Source organism: Chiroxiphia lanceolata, chromosome 1, assembly GCF_009829145.1.
Source record: "Chiroxiphia lanceolata isolate bChiLan1 chromosome 1, bChiLan1.pri, whole genome shotgun sequence".
Taxonomy (NCBI): Eukaryota; Metazoa; Chordata; class Aves; order Passeriformes; family Pipridae; genus Chiroxiphia; species Chiroxiphia lanceolata.
The window spans coordinates 89,403,695-89,424,682 of record NC_045637.1 but is presented as its reverse complement, the minus strand read 5'-3'; the positions used below and the strand labels follow the sequence as shown (position 1 = coordinate 89,424,682).

General features: G+C 38.3%; 1 protein-coding gene and 1 long non-coding RNA gene across 2 annotated transcripts in view; one reads left to right on the top strand and one right to left on the bottom strand.

The window, feature by feature from the left end:
* The first annotated feature begins 1,917 nt into the window (after positions 1-1,917).
* Positions 1,918-4,676, top strand: LOC116799958. The gene is made up of 2 exons (XM_032713436.1): positions 1,918-2,007; positions 2,578-4,676. The coding sequence occupies exon 2, from the start codon at positions 2,603-2,605 to the stop codon at positions 3,371-3,373; it is 771 nt and encodes a 256-aa protein (XP_032569327.1). The 5' UTR covers positions 1,918-2,007; positions 2,578-2,602; the 3' UTR covers positions 3,374-4,676.
* An 11,046-nt stretch (positions 4,677-15,722) lies between these two features.
* The window catches only part of LOC116799961, a 30,372-nt gene continuing 25,106 nt past the window's right edge, over positions 15,723-20,988 (bottom strand). Inside the window, exon 3 of the long non-coding RNA XR_004361149.1 lies at positions 15,723-16,442. This is a non-coding gene — a long non-coding RNA (uncharacterized LOC116799961). The remainder of the gene's footprint in view (positions 16,443-20,988) is intronic.

Genomic DNA, 20,988 nt, shown 5'->3' with positions numbered 1-20,988 from the left:
CCTGGCCATAAGTGGCACTTGTATTTTAGCAATAATAAATAGGTCTCTTTGGCAGTATTTGTATGGTTCTGATTCTCTAAATCCAGTGGACTGAATATTTTTTGCTATTAAGCTTCATAGATTACAGCCGTAGTCGTAGTATTCTATGAAAAGCCATTTAGCTCAATCAGTTTTGATTGTAGTTTTATTGCTTAGTTGATTGTATCAGATGCTATTTATTCTATCCAGATCCACACCTATAAACATTTAATATTATTTTTGGTGACTTTAATTTGATGGGAAAAATGACTTTTTTGTCCCCCTCCCCATCTCTTCAAACAGTACTGCCTGTAAAATTTTGCTGAAAAATTGAAACTGTAGAGAGCTTGGGAAAAAAACCCACAATAACAAACAAATCAGAAAACCCACAAAAAAACCAGAAGTCCAAACCAGACAAAAAGACACACCCCAAAAAACAACCACAAACACCAAAACTCTGTTTTTTCATGCTTTCTTAGACTACTAGAAAATACTTATTTTGCAGAAGATTGCTACTGATGTCGAAGTGAGGAACAGAATGCTATTGCTAATAGAAAAGTATTGACATAGCTGGAGATCAGGTACTCCCTAGCACCCATCCACTGTCCTCTTTGTAGTAGGGAGATATGCCCACAGTGCTTTGGAGAGGAGAGCAGCTGAAGCTAAAACGCTCTCCATATAATGCTGTATTACAATGAACCTTTTCAGTGTGTTAATGCAGTAAAATCCCTGTTATCTGAATTCTATATTCTTCAATTACAGTAACTTGTGATTCAGATAAATGGGAATCACCAAGATATAAACTTGCAGAGTTTATTAACTCACTGGATATTAATATCTTCCTAGTATTATTTATATAATCTGCAGCATGATCTGGCACATAAGCACAGCAGGTTTAGTTTAGTTTATTTTACAAATTCAGTGCAAATTGCCTCTTGCACCAAAAAATGCATTCAAGTTAGACCTCAGGGTATAAATCTGAATTTATGTTAACCAGGCTTCCTATGTTCAAGTTTGTAAGTATATCCTAACAGATTCATCAGAAAGATGGATAGTCAGTACAGAAATACAAAAAAAAAATTATTATCTGTATTGCAGCACCCATAGAAGTGGAGATAGGATCTACTTTCATTCTTTTCCAGCTGCAGGAAGATTCTAGGTAGCATTTTGGATTGCTTCTTTCTTCTGTTTATATTAGCAGAACGGAGTAGAGAAAGTCTTGGGCAACTGATGCCCTATGGTGAATTGTTTAAGTAGGTGCAGATAGATTATTTGTGAATTTTGTTCCTGGCACTACAAGCAAGAGAGGATGCTGAAGGTAGCTTTTCTAAGCATCAAAAGTGAAGATAAAGTTTATAGTTCTGTGGGATGGCTTAGTTGTAGAGCTGCTTCTTAAAGATTAGGCCAGCCTAATTAAATATGGGTATACATTAAACACTTCAATCTACAGCTTCTACTCGTCTTTATGTGAGGCATTTGGTTGGTGCTGAATGCTTGTTTAATTTTGGGGTTTAGCTTGTGCACGCAGCTGAAGTTTATCTAAGTTTATTTCCTTCTTAAGGAAAAAGTGCATACTGGAGTCCAGAATGCCTCACCCTCTTTTTGGTGCTGTGCTACCTCCTTGCTGACTGTCAGGGGTGGGAAGGGCCATAAGTATTGCCCCCTTTTAGAATGGGTGAATCAGGTACGTCTGTTTTTAGGTGGGAAAAAAAGTGTCATCCAATCCTGGTATTTATTTTGATGCTCAAAGATGACATAAAAGCAGCATGCCAGGGAGGAGTGCCCATTGAGAAGGAAGAAAACAGCCCTGCACTCCTCTGTGATTGGGACTGACTGTGTTGTTGCTGGGTGGATGCTGCGTGATGCTGTTGCTGCTCCTGCTCCAGCACTGTGATGTTTCTGTTCCAGATTGTGCTGACTCACATTCAAGAAAAAACGATACATAGCCACAATGCACTGTAACTTTTTTCCTTTCCCCAAGTAACCTCGGTAAGTGTTTGATTTCTTTTTCCTCTCTTTGGCTAGTGTGGTGCTAATGTATCTCTACAGTTAGAATTAATAGGAGGGGGAAAGGCAACCTTGTAAACAAACTGGTAGCAGACAGATTAATCAAGGAGAGGGCATTTAAATGCAACCTGCTGTTTGTGGTACCTCCACCTCTCTCTAAAGCTGATCAATCCTGATAACTCGTCCGTCTCCACAAACTACACTTCTTAAATGGGAGAAGTGCTTACAATGCCCATTTACAACTGTATTCTGTTTAATTAGTCAGCACAGCCAGTGCTGCAGGGATAGATCACTTGCCTTTAAAGATTTGAGAATGTTAATAGTACAGTATATCATTTTAATTATTATTGGATTAATGTTGTGTCTCGAAGAACATCTAATGCAAATCACAAGAAATGGCCTGAAGTGACCCAAGGGTTGTGCTTTATTAGAAAAGTAATAGGTCCATTGCTTAAATATAAAGAGAGGTTCTTTCTTCAAATGTCACTGCACTGGGCTTCTTTGTGTGTGTATGTAGAAATGAAATCCTTTTGCTTCCACTTTTGTCCACAGAAAGTTTCTGTAGCTCATGCACTAAATGGCTGAGACAGTAGCTGTAATACCAACAGATGAAGAGGAGATCCAAAATAATAGTGATGATGAAGATCGATTTCCGAATCATGATACTGTTACGGCGTCCCTTGGTTGCACTGCCAGCCCTTCGTTAGCCAGCCTTAATGAAGACAGGGGAAGCTCAACGGTGCCAGAAAGACTGTCTATCCTCTCCAGCAAGGCCATGGCCCAGGTAAAAGCCCTGACTGGCCCAGAGATGATTCGTGGTGGCCAGGCCCAGAGGACAGCCTCTGGGTTGGCTGAGCATCATCTGACAGCTGTAGATGTATCATTAGGTGGCTTGCTGTACCCTGTGGTAGTCGGTAACCTGCAGCCTGTGGACATTGGCTCCCTGTGCTCCAAAAGCTCGAGTTCAGAAGTGCTGCAGGTCCCAGGGGTGCTCTGCGAGGCTGGCGAACCCCCACAGGCTGAGACTGACCAAAAGGACTGCTACACACAGCAGGTGGGGAGTGGCACCAGTGGCAATACGGCCTCTTGTAGTCTGGGCCATGTGATTTGGATGAAGACCACAACAGTAATGGAGACCTTAGAAAATAAGAAACAAGAGGAAAAGGAGAAGTACCGCCTCCAGCTAGCTATGTACCGACGGCTTCTGTTGTTGCGCTCCATCAGGAGTTTGCATAGGCAGCTGGAGCAACAGCAGGCCAGGTTGCAGGAATGCTATGGCACGGTAATAAATACCAAGAAAGAAGTGTTGAAACACATTTGCTCAGCCTCGCCCTCACCTTCGCCGTAATCATGTTGCTGCATGCAAAAATGAGCTTTACAATGCCACCGGAGCCGCCAGCAAGCTTGCATGCTACAGGGTTGGTGTCCTCATACCTGAGGGGACGTGCCCATGTGCGCTCAGAGTAGAGAGGAAACAGAAACAGCAACAGCAGCAGAGCAAGAAGGGATGAGAGAAGGTAAAGTGTGGGCCCCTGAATTTATCTGGAGGAAACCAGAGCAAGATTGAACTTTTGCGAGAAGTTGACTCCTGATGCACACTCAAAGCCTCAAGCTGAAAGAGAATTTTTTTGGCATATAGGTTTGTAAAAAGAAAAAATCATCACAAAACTGGGAACCTAGTCTGACACCTGATCCGTAAAGGTGGTCAGATGCAGGGTTGCTGCGTGCTGAATATGTGGTATGATGCATCTCCCTTCTACTTTCAGTGTTAACAAAATTTGAACAGAATGAGGGTTTGTTTTCCTGCAAGAATACATGAATCTAGAAAGCCAGGATATTTGGCTTTCTAGATTCAGGTATCCTTGCAGGAAAATCAGACTTGATCTATCTACCTAGCTGCCTGTTTTTCACAAAACTGCTAAGGCCATTGTACATTTGCAACCTCTACGTTCCTTTAAAACTTATTCAAACTGACCAGAAATTATTGTGGGAGGGTAGGACAGTCACACACACAGGGAAACAGTACAACTGCCTAAGCCAGATTTCCTCAAGAGAGCAAGGTAAAAACAAAGACCTTGTAATCTGACGTGGCATTGGAAACCCAGGCTGGCAGCACCAGGGGAATGTTTGAGGTCTGCACAATTATTAATCTACTGCTAACTCCCAGTAGCACTAGCATCTGCAAATCAAGCATATTTTGTGCCTTACTGCTGTCATTTAATGGAAGTTGGTGACAATTAGCACTTTCTATCCAGGTGTATTAGACATGTGGAAAACCCTGGAGCACTGTTTCTCCAATTGCAAAGTTAGGATGCCTGCAGGGAATTTGATGTCAGTATGCAACAAACACACAGGGAAAATGAAAGCAAAAATATGCAACTTTTTTTATGCATTTAAAAGGCAATATGAGTCCCTATTATTGAACAGCAAATTGAATAGTTTTAAGATCTGAAGCAAAATATAATTCAAGAAGAAAAGGTACGAAAAAATTTATTTTTCTAGGATTTAAAGTGGTATAGAAAAATCTCATTCTTCAGATGTTTATTTCTGATCATGCCACCTTTTCTTTTGCGGGTGTTTTTCTCTTTTAAATAACTGTTTAAACAATCAAAGAGTTTTTTGGTGGTTTTTGGGGTTTTTTTCTGCATTAAAAGACAAGCTTATTATTAATACTCCTATCTTTCTAGAATAATGTGCTATATATAGGAAACTTCTTATTCTCACCTTTTTTTTTTTGGTGCATATGGGAAAGGGGTGTTGGTCTGTGCATGCACACACACCTCCCTGTATTCAAGAGGTTATGAAAGGCTGGTGCTTCTTTTTTTTCTGTAGCAGAAGAAGGAATAATGTCTCAAAATAATCTCTGCTGTCTATGAGGAGTTTGGTTGATTAGATTCACATATACACATCTGTGAGCAAGGTATTGAAGTAATTCAACAAATGAAGTGCAGCACAACATTGTCATTATTCCGTCTTTGTATTTCTGCGCACCCAAAATTATGGAAGCCCCCTGGGTATGCACAACCTTAGATAGGTTCATTCATCTCCTTGGGCCCTTATGTAGCCTCTCACGCAGCATGAACTAGTAACTTTGAATGCAGAATTACCATAGAAACATCCTTGGCATCAAGGAGATATTTGAAGGAGCATCCTCTCTGCCTCATTTGGGGAATTCAGGTTGCCAGAGGCCTTTAGCGGGCTGCAGAAGAGAGCTGGGGGTTGCATGTGACTGAGAAACATTACTCCTGAGCTCTGATCCCATCTAGCTCTCTGCTCAGCCTTGGGAAAGCTGTTCTCTCTCAGCAGTGCAGGTCTCCCAAAGAGTGCTTAAATACCAAACTCATCTCAGAGGTAACCTGTTCTTTCTCGACGTGCCTCTCAAAAAAGAACGTTGATCATGGCCAACAGGGCTATGTAAAAATTCTTTTATTTCCACACTCATCCCACCCCCCTGCTATTTCATGAGCTGCAAAAGCCTTTTTGCCATTGGTTAAGAGTGAGTGTTATGTGAACCAAACGCAAGCAAATCACTATTATGTCATCTCTCCTGGGGAAAGAAGCGTTGGAGAAGGATCATATCTCAAAAATATTACTGTATTTTGAAACAAAATATTAAATTGTTTCCATTAGAAAGACAGTCAAAATGAATATTATTGTTAATGTTGGTCAACTTCTTTTGGACTGAAAAAAATTATCTTCTAAATTACATTCAGGTTGACTAATACTATCATGTAACTTTCCACTGAAATAAAATAGATGAACAAAAATATATAAAAAAACCCAACAAACAAAACTACGAAAACCTCTGATAAGACAAAGTAACTGCTTTGCCTCAGTAGCTGCTGAAGTACAGTATTGTCCTGCATTTGTTGCAAGAATGCCCTACATTACTGTTTAGAGCTACCTAGAGGGTCATTTGCATTTAAGAGTAGCTAGAATAACATTAAAGAATACTTCTCTCATAATACCCACTGCAGCAACAGTTAGTCTGTCAACCTGTCCAATTGTAAATTCTTTGTGGCAGAACTGTGACAATCTTTGTTTTGTACATTTCATAAAATTTCTTGATCCTGACTAGGATCAGTAGATGCTTCAGCATTATGAATATTAAATACTGCAAGATTTGTGCATGAGCAATGATGTCTGATAGCTGGCAGGAAAATGAAGCCAAGACTTATTCTGTGCATGCTCATTCTTTCCATTTAGTACATTTATGGATACATGCAAAATAAATATTAACCGAGGAAATAACATCAGTCTTTGCAACAATTTGCTGTTTAGCTTGTGCTTCTGGTGTGGCTACTAATAAGTGAAGTTGGACAAACCAATTAAACACAATATGATTTTTAAAATCAGTTTGTTTTAGAAACTTGGAAAATGTGGCTTAACAGCTATGGTTTTTTTCCTTAGATATGTTTGTATGTTTTGGAAGTTGAAGGTCAGTGAGAAAGTGACAGAATGCCATGGGTAACTCACAGAGGTGGTTTCAGGCACACTGGGCAGAGCAACAGTCTTAGATTTAATGAAAGTCTGTCCTTCCAAATTGTTCAACCTCCTTATGTGTTTAAGACGTTTGGTAGTTTGGATGAGGTTCAACTAAATTTCTCAAAATTTGTATATTTGTCTAAACTCAACTCACATAGGTCTCACTGGTCTTGGGTACTGATGACAAAATAAGTAGTTTTGGGAGTGCCTTTCTCCCCATTATCTTTCCTGTCTTCCAGAACCTGTCAAAATAACGATGTCCATGAGAAATCTTTTCTGCAATTTGACAGTTATGCTACCTACTTTTACAGCAAGCTTGAAGTTAAATGATGCTGCCTGAGCCTTAAAGTCTTGCTGCTCACCTAATTCTCAAATGGTCGAAAATAATAATGGGTTTACTATGAAAGAGTGGGATATTTAAAAGGTGTCAGCTCTCTTGGAATACTTGTTACCACTAAAAATGTTGTAGCTTGTGCCTACCTAAAACCAGAAATCTTCAAGAACAGAATGGAGTTATGGACAATTAAGTGACAAAATGCATTACTGGCGTGTTCTTTAACAAAGTGCTTTTCTTCTGCATCTCCAGCATTTCAGTTAGCTAAACTAAACTGCTGCCCTGGAGACTCTTCAGAACTGTGGTTTTGCTGTTTTTGTTGTTGATAGTTACAAGTCAGACAAGATCAATGGCCCACCTTAAAATGTTCAATTATTACCTCTTGTGATGGAGCTGTGCAAGGGATTAGTTCAGTTCCTCCTTCCTGAGATTTTCATGTGTGTCTATCACATTCTCTTATTAGGACAGTGAAGATTTTACCAATTTATAGTAAATTTATGATATTGTGGTAAACTTATGAGCCATGCAATATTAAACGCGGATCACCCTGCATTGTTCTTTAAACATTGAAAATTATGGACTCTGGGCATAAGCATACAAAAGATAGATTTAAAGATGAGGTTGTTTAAATCACCCCTGGATCAAGTAGGCTTGGGAAACCCTTTAGAGTCCTTGTTACAGTTTATTTCTATAAATGTTGTAAATCTAGAATATAAATGCATTGGAGAGCACCTTTTGTTTATGACTGTTGAAAGAAGTGCAGTAATGCAGAGGTGGGCTTGGGATATGCTTGAATGAGACCCTGCTCCAGATGCAATGAGTAAGGAGTACATGTTCCTTATTCTTAAAGCTCACAGATTTGGATGAGCATGACTGCCAAAAACCTGGAGGATGATTGGATAATGGGAGTGACTGGAACTACAGGAAAAGATGTCTCAGAGTTTGATTTTTAGTGCAGCATGGAGAATTACACACTGCACAAGTTTTTTCTTCAGTTAAAGATGACCTTTTCTTTTTCTTGCTCCTGAAAAAAGTCTTTTGGATCATTAGGTTAGATGGTGCTAAAAGTTGTTTGTGTAGTTGCAGTACATAGGAGTTGACACCTATCTCTGAAGTTGAGTGACATTAGTTATTGTTGCCAAAATTTACACATACAACTTGCTCCTAGACCTGGTTTCTATCTAAATTATAACATACTGATTGTCCTGTTGACTTTCAATGACACTTGAATCCAGGCCAAGAGTTTGAGGTGGTATGTCTTGTTCAAGTCCCTTCTCAATTTTGATTAATTTCTATCTCCTGGTGTCTTCAAACAATGCCTTGTGCGGCACTAATCTTTGCCTTTCTGGCAAAATGTTTGGAAGACTTGGAAGAAGAGGAAAAAGGCCTTCCTATCAATCTCTTGTGCTATTGAAGAAAGGGGAGGTAGGTTTGTTTTTTCTAATTTAGTGAAAACTTAAAACAGGGGAGGTTGTCCTGTGAAAACACTTTTGGAGGTTTCACTTAAATGTCTTGAAAATAATGTTTCCTACAGCTGCAAGTTTCCTTGTATTGTTCATCTTTTCACACAGTTTTAGCCAAGTCAACAAAACAAACAAAAAAGTTGCCTCCATCTCTGACAAATCAAGTCTCTAAGTCCCCAGTCCAAAGTGACTTCTGTGTGCGTGAGTGGCAAGGCATTCTTGAGAATCTCAATAAAAGTTACATTTTCCCTTTGATGGGTGGGGGTTGGAAAGGAAAGGGAATGTGTGACCATTCATCACAGCTCCAGGCTCGTTAGTACCCAGGAACTTTCTGCTCTAAATGACAAAGAGTTTCACTGTCACCAAAGAGAAATTGCTGCTGACCTTAGACCTCTTTTTGGAAAGTAAAATAATGGAGCACAGGAGCAGAGTTTGATATTTGACCGAATTCTACACAATTATCATGCATGTGTATATAATAAAATTAATTCTGTGTCTCTGCATTGTAGCCTCCGGCAAGCAGCGTACAATCAGTTTTGTATGTATAATAGATCACAGAGTTGTTCATGAATAATACAAATGCATTGAGCAGATACTAGTGAGTGAGGATGTTTGTCTTTGCATGGAATCGAAGTGAACATGTAATATTGTGATAATATATATTTGATGAATTCAGGTCTGACTTGCCTTTGCCATAGCCTGCTAATTCCCCGACAAGGGTTGCCACAATAATTGAGTTTCCAATAACATTATGATTATTTCCACATGATAATTTAATTGTAGGTATTTTTTAATATTGTAATAATGTAGATTTGTGATTATTATGCATTTGCATGCAGATTTTCATGGTGTCTCGGAGCACATCCCTACATTTATAACTTAATTTCCTATATTATTGCATATATATTTTGGGATGAACTCATTAATGCAAACAAAAAAAATCAGGTCTTTTTGGTCATTTTGCCTTTATTATAAATGGCTGAAAGCTTTGCTCATTTTTTTAGACCAGTCTAAACAAGTGAATAAACAAAAGACAACTGTAATTCATGGATGGATTAATTTAAAATAATAATGTAATTACAAATCATGGCAGATTTGTCTGAGGCAATTGGGATGTAGACTGGTACAAATTTTGCTTTACTGAAAAAAAACTTGTTTAAATGAATCACCAAGTTTAGTAGAGGCTGTTTTCCATTCTTCCAAATTCCCTATATTAGGTGATGGCAAAGTAACACTGGCTCAAAATTCATGAGTGCCTGTTCAAATAGGTATAACAACATGGAAGCTGGAACATCTGTACCTAGCTAGATATTATTTTGGCAAGCAAAGTAAGAATAAAATTGTGTATACAGTCATGACACTGGCAGGGATTTTAATGAGTTAAATTGTCCACTCTGGAAAGAAGTTGGTTGCTTGCCTGATAACCACCTTCAAACTACATTAGAAAACCTTGCCTGAAATTTGATGGGACAAAGGGAGGTAGAAATGAACTCTGTTCCCATTAATTGGAGCACACATTTGTATGATCCTGTGAGCATTCTGCTTCAAATCAGAGAGCTCTCTTCCAGGCATGTGGAAAATTCAGAGAGGAGAAAATGTCTTTAGCTAAATACTTCTGTTTTGAAGAGAAAATTCTCAGAGAAAGTGACACGGGCTTTGTATATTGTTCATTTTTCTGGTACCTGTAGTTGGAGGAATGTTCATCTTTATCTGTAAAATCTCAGCTCTGCAAATTGAACTGGGGTCACAACAGATTTCTTCGTCTATCTGTAGCTGTCAGGTTGGTTTTCCATTGCCTGCATGACAGGAACATGCAACAGGAACTAGGCAAACAGGCCTGGTCCAAATCTTCAGACATGGAAGTTTAAAACCAGGGGCTGGAATACATAATTCTCTGCTATCCTTTCAGATTGCTCTTCAGTGAACATTGGTGCTATTGCTTCCAGAGTAGTTTGGTGCCTGGTTTCTACTTTCAAACATATTCCTCTAAATTAACAGCAGAAAAGACACAATGAGATTAAGTCCCTTCTCTTTCATCTTTACTTGTTCTGTGGACTGAAGCAGAAAAGCGGAAGCCTGATTTAGGCAGTGAAGAGAGCAGTTATGATTCTGCAGTATAAGATGGTCTCTCTAGGTTTTGCAGCAGAATGACTTCTTGTATAGGTAAATTAGATTCTGTCCTGAAACCCATTTGATCCAAGTCTTTTGTGAACTCCATATCTTACTAAGAAGCACCTTGGTAACTGACTTCACTAGAAGCTGTAAAAGTATCAAAACACGAAGGTGGTCCCACTGGCAGAAGTTCACTATTCTGTACCCATGCCTTGCTGAGATCAGGTGATAGTTCAACACAGGGGACCTGGAAGGTCAGTCTGTTATCTTTTTTGTAAGGAGCCACCAGCATAAAATTAAGGATATGTTTTACCCTGTGGCAATAGATCTTAAATGATCTTAGGTGTTATTTGTCACACGTAAAGTACCATAGACTATAAATGTATCATTCTCTCTGTAAGTCCTGGATGCAATTTATAATCCTTCTTGTCATGGAGAAACTTAAGGTAGTTTCAGATACGAGGTTATTTATACTTGGATGATTGTCTTCATTACTATATGTTCCTGATGTTACTTATACAGATATGATAGGTGGGTACCTAGAATTAGAAACAAACTCGTTGAAAAGCACTGATTCATGTCATATTCATGAGTAATTTTCCCTGATGAAAGAAATTGAGACTAAAATTTTATAATACAGACAATGTAGCTACCCTGGCCTCTCAACCATTCCAACATCACAGAGGTTAGACCTTGGAAGAGCTCAGTTCCTTTTCTACCTTTACCTGATGGGTTTTGAACTTGAGTCAGAATTGCTCTAACATTTTAAATTGGGGAAAGTGGTGTGGAGTTTCTCAGCCTTTCCTATTAGTGCTGCTTCTCATTATGTAAAAAACCTGAATGATAGATAAGGTCCCTTCCAACCCAAACCGTTCTATGATTCCATGTCTTTTGCTTTACTCACAATATGTGATAAGGAAATGTTTAATTTCAGGTCACTTGGAAGGAAGGCTTCTTTTGACACAAAATCATTTGTTATTGCTGCTTTGTTCTTCAGCTGAAGGGGAAAAAAACCCCACCTTCAGTTTTCTTGCAATTGTTTTTTTCCATTTGTAGGTGTCTGTGAAGCAGTGAGACCATGAAATTTCTGCGTGAGGCAGGGGATATGTTCTCTCATGCACAGACCGACATTTCCCAGCTTATTCTTAAGGAAAGCATTCTTCAAAAATAATTTAAGTAAGGAGGTATTTATGTATTGCCCATCTTCTCCAGTGCTTGAAAAATGCTTAGCCACTAGTGGTTCTTCTCACAGCGGGGAAGGTTTATTGGCCATAATCCTGGAAGTCTGGTAGTCCCCTGTGTGTCAAATGATCACTGATTGTATTGGAAAAGGATGCTTCAGTGACAGCAGGTAGCCCCTGGGCAGAAAGAGGTGTCCCTTGTCCCTGAGCAATAACCTGTATGGATGATTGAGACTTGTTGATAGACCTCCATGGAAGTCTTACCTAGTAGTAAGAGCTTAGCAGTGTCTGACTTAGTGAAGGATCTCTCAGTACAGGATGCTTGAACTTGATTTGTTACTCTCATCAAGAGGGTATAAAGGTAGGCAAAAACTGAACATGCCTTGAGGCCCAGGCAGATACAGTTTTTCTACAGCCTCTGTCTTATGGGAGGGAAAGAAAGAAAAGGCTGCTAGAATTTACAAAATATAGTTATTGACTAATTTCTTCATCAGTAAGAGCTGTAAGAAATCAGTGAGGTCTCTCCTGAGGGACCAGTGGTGTCACCTCATGTGTCCTCAGGGTGTCAAATGGTATAAAACACTCACTTTGAAAGTACTGCACCGTGATAAGCTTTAAAACCCAAGGGATGCATTGTGTGTACATTTTGTTATATGTAATGACACACTGAAAGGGCAGTGAAGCTGTTAAGGGAACACTGCATGTCTAAAAAGAACTTATTTTTCTTTCAACCAATAAAAGAAGGAAAGACTCTTTCAGAAAAGCAGTTAAAATAATATCATTTAAATGTAAAAAGTGCTAAAATACCAGAGAGAATTCACCTGTCAGATGAAGAAATTCAAAACATGAAGTCTTCTGTGTAACATACACATTTCAAATTGGACCATTTTCCTGATAAAGCAACAGAACTCTGCCAAAAGCTTTTAAAATAGTTGATATATATACAAAATTTTAAGGCTGACACAACCAGCAGAATAGCAACAATTATTTAAAACAGATTTGAAGAATAAGGAAAAAGAATGTAATTTCATGTAGTCATTCTAGACAACGTATAAGAGGCTGTGATATTCAACAAGACCAAAGTTGGATGTGAGACTCTGGGAGTTTTTCAGCAAAGATGATTTTGTGGAAATACAGTTCAGTGCATATAAAAAGTACCCCTAGAGGTGACTACAATGCTAACAACAGTATTTTGAAACAAAGCTAAAAAAGACTCATATTCCCTTCAATATAATTCCATGTGGACATATTCAAAAATTCTGTACAGCCTCAGTGTGCTGGGGCTCATTTTCCAGTAGAAATACTTTTATCTACAAAACTTATGGAAATGTATGTGAATGTTTTCATGTCTTTCCAATACAAAAGTACTTACCTTCCTTAAACTTGACACAGAATGATATCTGACTATACGAAATCCCAGTCAGCAAGGTGACAAAACAATTGGGCAAATGCATTTCTGATGAACTTTAAATGTGAAATTTAAATTGGACAAATAATACATTTTATATTATTTAGAAATAAAGCAAGGCTCATAAAAAATAGAAAAATGAATTGGTTAGGATGGTGCAGTTGCATCTACTCTTACCTCAGTTCCATCAATCACTGTCAGTTAATTATCATTAAGATTGCATAAAAAAAGGCCCCTGTGGGAGCTGGATAGGCTGTGAGCATCATTCTTTCATTAAAAACAAGATAAACAATTGTTTTAATTTTTGGTTTTGTTTGTTTTGTTTTTTTTCATTTGGGTTTTTTTGTATTCAAGGAAATTATGTGAAAAGATGAATCTTGAATAATTGTGCTGAGAGTTACCATATGGATTGCAGAGACAAGATAATAGAACAAGAGATTAAAAATAAAGTTGATTCTTGTCAGGAAAATGTTAAAGATTTTAAATTTCTTTCTTTTTTTCTTTTTTCTTTCCTTCCAAAATTCAATAGGATTTCCCTTTCTAAGGTGCAAAACTTGCAGAATTTTTGAAAGAAATGCTTGCTTTTTAATGAGCTGTGCTGTTTTAACATCACCAGGGTTTATACATGTAGTTTAGAAACCTTCTTTTTCAAAAAAAGTGTCTAAAATTTAAAGTCACATGACTCCAAAAGGTGACTCTTCAACAGAACATGAGCCAGCATGAAACTCACTATGAGTTGAGAACACAGAAATTTTTGGAGCTTATGAGCTGATCTGTGGGGCTCAGCTCATGAGCACTTAACTAATGACAGAAATAGGAATGCAGCTGTGGGCAGGAGAAGATACTATTATTTCCAGGGTGCATCCCTGCACTGCTGAATAGCGGTTCACACTGTTAAAAGTGTCAAGGTTTATCGATAGCACTCACCAGCATCCCAAACACGGGCTGGTACCTGAGCTCCGTGAAACTTCTGCCTTTGATATAAAATTGTTTCTGTCGGCTCGTGCTTGCTCAGCCTGAGGATCACGAGACTCTCCTGGCCAAACATCTTCTCTGCAAAAGGTGGCTGCAGAGATTCAACTAAGCTAAACTAGCTATGATTTTATATACTTACATAAATTTATATAACTAGAACATATATATATAATAAATTATAATTTTTATTAGTATTATTTTGATCAATTTATATAGATATATAAATTTATACAAATTTATATAAATAAAATAATGTGCATTTTTTACATCTTTGAATAGTTATTTGTCATGGGAAAACATTTGTGTTATAGGCAATATCTTTTGGTTTTTTGTTGGGGTTTGGATTTAGTTTTTTTAAGTCAGGCTTCATTGTTAACTCTTTTTTTCCTCCTGAATGACAGAAGTGCCTTAAGAACAAGGACAATTTAAAGTTTGAAGACTTCAGGGCCAAAGGCCTCTCTGTTAATCAAAACAATAATTAAAAAAATCCCAAACCCTTGCACTTGGAATTAGCCACATTTTGGGCAATTGCTCAAATGAACTTCAGAGCTGGAGTCACATAAATGCAAGTTTTCCCACACAGATGTCAAAGAAACAAAAGGCCTGTAAACGTCACCACCTCAAACCAAAATGAAGTCTTTAACACTGCTGAGCAATGGTTTCTAATGAGGACAAATGACTGACTTAAACTAGAGCAAAGCTGCCCTATTTAGGGCTCTTCAGGCTGAAGGCAGCCCATCAGGACAATTCATCTGCTCCTTGTCGACCTCCTCCTCCTCCTGGGAAAGCCTCTTTGCCCACACCCAGGCTGTAGACTGCACTTAGGGTGTGATGGGTAGCCAGATGGTCACGAGTTAGAGACCTGTGTGCAGATCAGGTCAGGCAACTCACGTTGTCCATGCATCCTGTTTTATTTTATTGGATATGTTCTGATATGTCAGGAAAGATTATGCTTTGGATGAAACCTTATCAAGTAAGCTCATTTTTACTTCCATATCATTGCTCCATCCTGAGTGGAGTTTCTTCATTATTTAGTTATTGGAGAAGGAAGGTCCTCCAATGCCAATTTCATTTTGCAAGGTTGGACCAATGTTAGCATGTCTGTAAACTAGAAGAAAAGGGAATTAGGCCATAGCAGAAAGGGACAGTGCATCTTGAAAGAAAACTAAGACTGAAACCCTAACCTCTCCTAATTTACATATGGTGACATTTTGCAGAAATATTGTAACATTAGCAGTGGCATAATGAAATTCTGCCTATCAGCCGTGGAAGGAATAATGTTACTGTAAAGGTAACCTGTCCACAGTTTGTTATCAAGGAAATATTCATGGCAAGAAACATACATATACCAATGAGTGTTAAGAACAGTAGTTTTTCCTTATATTTTTTCCTCATGGGCTATCCATCTTCCCCTCCAGATTTACTGCATGATCACTCCCTTTACATGCTAATTATGTGCAGCTCTGGTGAATTTGTTAGTAGTGACACTTTGGGCACCCAGTGGGACTGCAACTCATTATGTGGCAATGTCCAGATATATCAGATATTATTAGCTGTCATTAATCTGCTGTGGAAACATTGAGTGCACAGCCAAGAGAGAGACCAGGAAATAGAGTAAAAATGAAGTCTGCAGCCACCCTGGCCCCCAGAAGGTCAGAGGGCAAATCAGCAGGGGAGAAGAATACACCTTAAAATGGCCAGTGCTTAGCAGTAGATTTTTAACCCATTGTAAACCAGCATTTCTAAGAAGAGGAAAGACAAAAAGAAACTATACTGTTTGTAGTGTCTGTTTGGCTATGCTTTACTGATGGAAAAAGGAATACAACATCTCAAACTGTCTTTTTTATAAGCTATTTTCTACAACTGAATCACAGCAATAAAAGTGTGTGAATAGGAAGAAGAGTGAGCAACATGCAGTATCTCTCTCAGTGTGGATAGCCCTCAGGCATAAAGCTTTGAAATTAGGCACGTGTAACTTTGAATAGGATTAGGTTCCCTCTTCATTTGAAGGTCATATTTTATAGAACTGGATCTGGTAGTAGAGAAAATCCCACAGAAATGGAGAGGTTGCTCTCACTGTTCATCCAGTCCTGGAATTTGCCTGTATAAGTGCAGGAGTTTGCTTCTAGACTGCAAATGCAGAGCTGATCGGCCTCTGTTACGCAGCTTAAAAACACAAATCACAGTAGGTTGCATTTTTGGCACCACTTCTGAAAAACAATCACTGGTAAAAGTTATGCATATTTGTGCTTGTGCAGCATTTATTACATCTGCTTGGAGTGCAGAAATAAAAACGAAAGAAAGATTCTTCCCAGAAAACTCCATAGTCTTTGTGATCTCCAAGATGACTTGCGGAGTACTGCCCAGGACTATAAGAAGAAGCGTTTTCTTTCTTTACATCAACTAAAGAGGCTGGAAGAATCCAGTCAGGTTTCAAGACAAGAAGAGTCTTCTCTGATCTGAAATTAAACAGAGAACAGCAAAGTAGAGGTTAGGAATCTCTGAGTTTAATGGCGATATATTTATTATCTAGACAATTTTCAGAGCAGGGGAAAGGTAATAGGTTGGTTAGTCTGTGTGTGTCCGTAACTTACATGTGCCTTTTGCTACTGTCAAAGGGCACTCTGAAAACTCAGTGACCTTAAAATAAAAACAAATAATAAGATAGGGGGATTTGAGATAGAAAAAACTACATTTTATCAAAGGAAGTAAAAGTAATCTTTTGTTTCCAAGGTTACAAGGACCTACACTCCCTTATCTAGAAACTGCAGTGCTTTTGTTAGAAGGTTTATACAAAAATTAAAGGAAAGAAATCACCCTAAAATTCTTCAAAAAATGACAGCTTATACTTGTTCAGGGAAGCTGGAGTGAAGTTCTTCATCCAGTTGCTTGGAAATTTCTCAGTGAGCCACCCATCTGAATTTCCTGAAGGAATTTAGGAAGTACTGGTTTTATTCCCATTAAAGCGGTCTATTCTTATGCTTCACAATTTTTCACACAACTCACAGTCAGGGTAATAACAGGAAAAAAAAGGCCTGATGTTTTACTTATGGACCAATCTTCAATAAGACAGACTCTGATAAACCCATGCAAAACCAACTACCATGGTTAAGGTTTAGGTTGTCTTAAATTCTGCACAAGCCCATGAAATAGAAAGTAGCATTAGTATTTGGTGAAATGGTTCCCATTAATACTTCCCAAACTAACAGCCATTCATGAACTCAGGTTCTAGGAAAAGATTCAAAAGTCATTTTGGTGTAATTGTGGGGTTTGCAGAAATACCCTGAAGTGCTAGGAAGAGCAGTGTTAGCAATGGGGCAGGTGGCGAGTACCTAGGGAAATAAAGAAGAAGCACTTTTGTCATTGGTCTTGAACCTTTGCAATTTTGGTGTTCAGGAGGATTGGTTTATTTTTATGTGAGAACAATGTAATATCAAAGAAGAGTTACAATTCAATGGTACTAATGTGGACAAAAAAAAAGCATGAGACATTCCAAGTGCCGTATGAATCCATTCAATAAGTTGGTGACAGATTCTTTTTTAGTCTTTTTCTAGTGTTTATAAAATTCTACAAATACAGCATACCTTGCCCTTTTTCCAGCGGAGGGGAATAAAAATTTATTCCAGTTTCTTTTTCCTTTGAGTTCTTTGGATAACTGAACATGAGGTGAATACTGTTTTAGCAGTAGGTTAACGAGTTATAGGTCAGGCTTACAGTGGAAAAATTGCAGTCAGCCTCTGTGGTTCTGTGTTTACCAAATTTACGCTGATGAAGCTGTTATGGTAGGCTCCCCTCCTCCCCCCCTTAGAGGAACATGTTTGTTATTTGCCCATCAAGATTATGCTGTCTTTTCAGTGCCTATGTTGCTCCTTAAGATCCTGCAGGCACTTATTTTCACATTTAACATGATACGCACGAGTAAGCCTCTCTCAACTGGTAGAACTAGTCAGGTGTAAAACTCTGATGTATGTACTCTGTAGGGCTGGGACCTAAGCAAATTCCACACAACACAGAAGCGTGTTACATTTTACAAAACTCCATCATTTCATATTCCATTGTTCGTAACAAGATGAAGAGTTAGGTCTTATCTAGAGAGACCTGTATCAGCAATGCTAACAAAGATATCTGCACAGCTGTCTTTGATATTTATTGTACTGAAATGGTGCACTAAATGTTAAGTTCAGTCTTTTAAAAGATTATATATATACAATATATATATCTTCAATATATATATAAAGAATTGTTTTCAAAGTAAAATCCTAGGGATAGGTTTAAAAAGATTGTAAGTTGTAACATAATGGCAGGTCATCACCTTGAATTTGGAGTGTGGAGAGTGCTGGAACTCTCTTTTCCTCGAGACTCAGAAAATTCAGAAGTAGAGTGTAAAAAACCCTAGCAGCAATTTTATCTTCCAGGATGAGCATGAATACCTCTAGGAATATCCCACTGATTTTGATTTTTTTTCGTTATCTGCTTTGTAAAAGCTAGTCATAGTTATAGATTCATAGTGTATAAAGTGGGCAAAACTAGTTGTAATTAAGACTATATTCATCTTTCTGAAAGTTAAAAGCGACATCAGCTCTGAACTGATATATCTGCCCAGGAGCTGCGTGTGAGCTGTTAGATCATTTGCTAATACTGTCAGATACTGTGAGAGAGCTGTGCCTCCTGAATTTTAGGGTCTACATTTCCTCTGCAAATGCCTGCAAGTGGCAGGGCTCTGTCACAGCTCTGCTCTTCTTACCTCATGCAGCCCTTGCCATAAATTACCCCACTTCATGTAAATGGCAATCACTGCTTAGGATGATTCACTGTTTTTGTGATGTTTGCTAGGTGAAAATGTAAGGATAGATGAGGTTAAGTTTAGACTCATTGCAGTTTTCCAGATGTTTCCTGGACATTTATTCATTGTCATCGTCACTGATTTAGGTGACTTAGACTCCTGCAGAATAAGGTACTAGTTAGCATGAGTGAAGAGGGGAGGATCTGATCTGAAATTATGGAGCTGTGAGTTGTCATTAACATTTTATTTAAAAGGATTCTGGTGCAGCTGAGACAGGAACAAGGAAATGCAACCAGAGCAATAAGACCACCAAAGCTCAGGGCAATATTTCAAGGCCACTTCTTGAAAAATCTAAAGATTTTTACTATATTTTCCGAAGTCACAGATGTTTTTTATTATTGCTAGTATTTTTGTTTCATTAGTGCTAAAAGAATGGAAATCAGAGCCCTTTTGCTGTTTTTCTGTCTAGAGAAAAAGGTAGGAGTATTTTGAATCCCAGAAAAAAAAACAACTTAAATGGATAAAACATTATCCAAGATTAAAGAGAGACTGTTTCAAGTGTGTGGAATGATGAACATTTGAGAATTCATGTTTCATCACCACAAATCATTGCAGAAATTGTGTTGCACATGTCTATGCATGTGTCTGCCTGTTTACATGTGCAGAAAATACGTATCATTGGATCAAGAGTGAATAACAATTCGACAAGCCTCCACGAGACAGTTGTAACTGTTCATTTCAGATAGAAACAAATTATTTCACAACAAAATACAGATAAACAAACCTTTAAATTCACTTGAATTTCTTTTAGAGAGAAGTCATATTATGCAGTACCAAAACATAATAATTTCCTAGATTTATTGTAATATGTTTCTAAACACATCAGGTGTTTACTGAGGTTTAGTTTCCTTAAAAGTATTGTGGTTATGCATTCAAATTTTGACCCTTGTTTCCACTGTTGTAGAATCAACTACCTCCGGAAAAAAAAAAAAAAAAGAAACAAACAAGCAAAACTCCCTGAAGCAACAAAAAACAGACAAACACAACTAGAAACTCCAAAACAAACAAACAAAAACACTGCTGAAGTTGTTTCAGGAGAAAAAGATTTAGAGGTTTTGGGGGACTTTTTCTATTCCCATTAACAAAGCCAAGGTTCTGCCCTGGTGGCCTGAACCTGGATCAATCTAGCATAATCCTGCATTAGGGGGATGCCTCTTCTGGATGTGTTAAAGATCCTAGTGATCTCTCTCACTTTCTCTCTCCATTGTGTACCCAAATCTACCCTTGTTTTGACAGCGTCCCCTTTTGAATAGCTTTTTATGATTGCTTCCATCCGCAGGTTACTTTATTCAAGTGGATTTGCCACAGAGCACTTGCCCATTAGCAATCTCTTCTGCAGCCTGCTTTAAAATCTGCTTATAGTTATGGCCAGATAAAAGCATGTGAGGTCAGTTTGGTAGAGCAGAGACAAATACTTTAACATAAGGTTTTCTATTCTGTGCGAGCAGCTAATAAAAGTGCCTGCAGGTGTTGAGAATTATCCTTCTCTTGGAGATTTCTTTGCAATCTGAACCTAATCTTGGCAAAAGCTTTGGCAAGGATATCTGGCACATTAATTAAATTACTTTCCCGCCCCCACAGGTCTTATGCTGTAGCTTTGATTAACCACCTCTGTGCCCAGGATACAAACTGCAGGATAGACATTATCAGTTTTGCAGGTGTATGGATGCTAGAGATAATATGGGATTCCTTCTTTATCTGGATGGATGCTCCTTACTGTTTCAACACTACACAGCTTTTCCTTTAGCTCCCGCTACAGGGATCCTGCAGGCATATTACGAGTTTTTAGTATGAAGACCTTTTTATTCAATATGTATCTCTGGATGGCCTTTGCTGAGAAGTTTCAGATCCTTAGGGGAAAATGTCTTACTCCTCCAAAGCTCCCCCTCTATTTAAATGGCTTTTCCTTGCTTCAGCATCACAGCTGTGACACATCAAAGCTAGTAGCTGGTGTGGCAGGACATGCATTCCCAAATCAACCTCAGTGACGAAAGGTGATTTGCAGTGACAGGTTTCATATCTTACGGTGTCATTTTCATGAATGACTTGGTTAATTAAATTTAATGTGGAACAAGAGCTTGCTTACATTCTGCCAGGCTTAAGATGTTCTTACTCACACCTTACTTAAGGAACAATCCCTACTGTTGAATAAGGGCTCCAGG

Excerpts from the sequence above, each read along its gene's own strand:
- LOC116799958 (XM_032713436.1), top strand. The coding sequence starts at position 2,603 with ATGGCTGAGACAGTAGCTGTAATACCAACAGATGAAGAGGAGATCCAA.